Source organism: Triticum urartu, chromosome 7A (assembly GCF_056163025.1).
Source record: "Triticum urartu cultivar PI428250 chromosome 7A, HENAU_Tu73, whole genome shotgun sequence".
In the NCBI taxonomy this organism is placed as follows: Eukaryota; Viridiplantae; Streptophyta; class Magnoliopsida; order Poales; family Poaceae; genus Triticum; species Triticum urartu.
Window position 1 is genome coordinate 565,286,396 of NC_141879.1, and position 3,167 is coordinate 565,289,562.

The 3,167-nt window shown below is 49.1% G+C and overlaps 1 protein-coding gene across 1 annotated transcript; it reads right to left on the bottom strand.

The window, feature by feature from the left end:
- Nucleotides 1-233: 233 nt before the first annotated feature.
- Nucleotides 234-2,242, bottom strand: LOC147960466 (putative F-box/FBD/LRR-repeat protein At3g49480). Its single transcript, XM_087535745.1, has 3 exons — nt 1,342-2,242; nt 954-1,097; nt 234-862 (listed from the first exon to the last, which is right to left on the bottom strand). Exons 1-3 carry the CDS (start codon nt 2,206-2,208, stop codon nt 476-478), a joined length of 1,398 nt encoding a protein of 465 aa, XP_087391871.1. The 5' UTR covers nt 2,209-2,242; the 3' UTR covers nt 234-475.
- Nucleotides 2,243-3,167: the final 925 nt, after the last annotated feature.

The following is a 3,167-nucleotide window of genomic DNA, read 5'->3' on the forward strand; positions in this document are numbered from 1 at the left end:
AATTGAACACTTTTTTCAATTGAATACTTGTACGATACACTTGTCATCAAAACATGATGCACAAACATGGGACACAAGCAGAACAACGTATAGCCTTCGCCATCCTGATCCTGGCCAACCAAGCTCAGTATACTCTGACCATCAAATGATAGTTAACGAAACTGACAGAGGTGACATTCTACATAAGCAATGCAAACAAAATGGCACCTAAGACGTGCTACAAATCAGCGCACCATATCTAGAAGCACATCGCTGGCATATATTGCAGACACATGAAAATAACACTAGGTTCTCGTATACTTCTGCTACCTTCAATTTCTACATATAGTCATGGTAGTTGAAAAACTCAGACATATCGTCTCAAGATAAGGGCATGCCTACAAGAAACTAAACAGCAAGATCTTGCAGAGAACAGTCAATGATTCCTCAAAAGGTATGGATCAAGCATGTAAACCACAGTGTATTAACCATGGATTCAACACTGAAAAGGGTCGTTGATTGCAAGATCGGCTGCTCTCTTCAAGCGATAAAGAATGCCTGCTTTAGGTAACTCCCATAACACTGCAGAGATACCTGCGCGAAACTGTACATACTGCAATTCGTCTTTTATCTCCTTCACCTTGTCAGCTGAAGACAAGATCCCTTCGTCCGACACAACAACCAGAAAGAACTGTAGCTCCTGGGCATTCTTGGCGACGAACTTGACGAATTCAAATTCATTTTGATCCCCTCGGAAATCGTGAATAACCATCTTCTTGGCATGTGCTCTCAAGCAATCAACCTGACTGACCTCCTGATAGAACCTGGCATGATGCTCCCCACTGGGTTCACTGGAAGTTACAGGTGGCTTATGCGGTGCAGACTGCAAATTGGTACCAATGTGAGACTAATTCGGCTAAATATTGATGATACCATTATAAAATGATTGACTGGCTGAAAGAACTGGGAGCTACCTCAATGTGCAGCGTCTCAACGTTCGGAAAGCATCTGAGGAAGCTGGCCAGTATCTTAACTTCCCCGGAGATACCCAAATTCACTGCCAACGCCAATATCTCGACGCTTGGAACCACGGTCCTTGCGCTCGCCATTGTGTCCGGCTGCAAAGTGGTCCACCAAGACATGGTACACAACATTACTCATCAAGTGTTCTATACAACCATACAAAACACATAATCATGGATGTGGCTCGATGTGGATGGAATAAGTTTGAGAGACTGCAATATCTATGGTAACTCATTGACTAGCTACATCCTGATGAGAGGAGAACATGATAGATGGATCAATCTGGATGGAATAATTACAAGTTGAGAGAGAGAGATGGAGATCGACCGAGAGACGTACCCTGATGACGCTGTCACCAATCTGCAGCTTGTGAGTTCTTGTGTCCAGGTAGCCGAGCACGCGCAGGTTGGGAACACAAGCGATCCTGACTGCCCCACCATTAAACTGCTGGAACAAGTAGAGCCGCTGCAGTAGCGGCGTGTCCACCACGGTGAACTCCTCAACCTTGGACAACCCAACGAGCGCGCAGCTGAGGCTTTTGCTGCGGAGACGGACATGCGTGGGGCTATTCATGGTGAGCCGAAGGGATTTCAGAAGGGGGCAGGCAGCGATCAAGCACTCGAGGTCCCGGTCGGTTATGACAATCCTCATCAGGGTGAGAATCTGGAGCTGGGGACGAGATATGTCGGCGTGGCAGGAGAGGTCGGCGGAGAACGTCCAGAAGTCCAGGCTGAGCTCCTGGAGCGAGCCGTAGCGGAGGATGTCGGCGGGAAGAAGGCGCGCGGAGTCGCGCTGTTTCACGGTCGAGGGAGGTGGCGCACGGAGGTGGTGGCTGGGGTGGGCGAGAAGGAGTTGTTGGGTGCGCCCGTCGACGAGGAGGCGCGGCCACCCGGGGAGCTCACGGTTCAGGGAGGCGAGCCTGCAGTCGTAGAGGATGACGGAGCGGAAGCGGCCTGGGTGGTCGGCGAGGGCTCGGGGTACTAGGGCATTGCGCTCGGGCTCGGGGATGCCTTTATCCTTGAGGACGAGCGGGTGGGAGCGCCAGAGGTGGCGCCAGCTGGAGGAGAGGGCGGCGGCAGCGGCAGCTTCCGTGACGGGGAGGTAGGTGAGGGTGTGATGGAGGACGTCGTCGGGGAGGGCGCCGAGGCGGTTCCTGCCGGCGTCGAGGCGGCGCCTGCGAACCCGGCTGCGGGTGCCGTCGGCCATGGCGGCGAGGTGAGGGTTTGGTTTCGGCTGGAATGGGGACTGGCCTGGAGGGCCTGGAGCGTTCTACCCGGAGCGATTAAAATGGAGAGATGTCGTGCTAAAAGCATCTCCTTCAGATCCCATTATTACCCCCCAAAAAATCTGATAATTCCTTGTGCTCCAATCTAATTATTCATATTATCCCCCATCTTTTAATTCCTCGTTCTTAAGAAATGAAACTCTTCTTCATCTAGCTCACCCCCCTCCCCCTTAAAATTTAATCCCATAAGAACAAATTGTCAATTCATACCATTCAGATACATTAATGCTTTCAAACTTAACCACTGAAACTCAAACGCAACATACGGTCAATATGAACTATGAGAATCCAAATTAAGCATGATAAAATGCACAAGAATCAAATGCTATGAAGTGGCCAACGTTGCTCAACAAGATTTCTCTTGAAGTTGGTTGTGAGCTTCTTGGTTCTCGATCATTCGGTGTGCTTGGTGAAATGCTTGGATCCTATTTGGGCGACGTTTCGGCCCACCATGAGACAATTGCATAGGAACTCCTCGGGTCATCTCTTTCGTTCTCGATGATCATATTGTCCAAGTTAACACATGCTGTCATGACCTGCCACAAGCTACGAGGCTTCGAATACTCATCAGGGTCATGGATAATCGCAAAGCATTTTTGAAGCACAACAAAAGCTCACTACACATCCTTCTTATCAATTTCTTGCCGAAAGTGCATTTAATTCCTAAATGGTATTTTGGTGTGTCATTGCTCACTCAAAGGTTTTATATGGAGACTGTTGACCCCCCCCCCCCCAACACACACTTCAAAAGAAAAGGGCATGGTTATCCGAAAACTCAGGAGTTTTGTTTTGATTTCTTTTGAGTCATAGGACAACCACACTATTAAGAGGGGTCGAGGTGCTTGAAAAAGATATGGGGCCATGCAAAACTATACACATG

What these genes read in the sequence shown, in the direction of transcription:
- LOC147960466 (XM_087535745.1), bottom strand. Translation starts at nt 2,208, where the DNA reads ATGGCCGACGGCACCCGCAGCCGGGTTCGCAGGCGCCGCCTCGACGCC. An exon ending in TTGGTGACAGCGTCATCAGG is followed by an intron (nt 1,098 to 1,341) that starts GTACGTCTCTCG and finishes ACCACTTTGCAG; the next exon opens with CCGGACACAATGGCGAGCGC. An exon ending in TTGAGACGCTGCACATTGAG is followed by an intron (nt 863 to 953) that starts GTAGCTCCCAGT and finishes ACCAATTTGCAG; the next exon opens with TCTGCACCGCATAAGCCACC.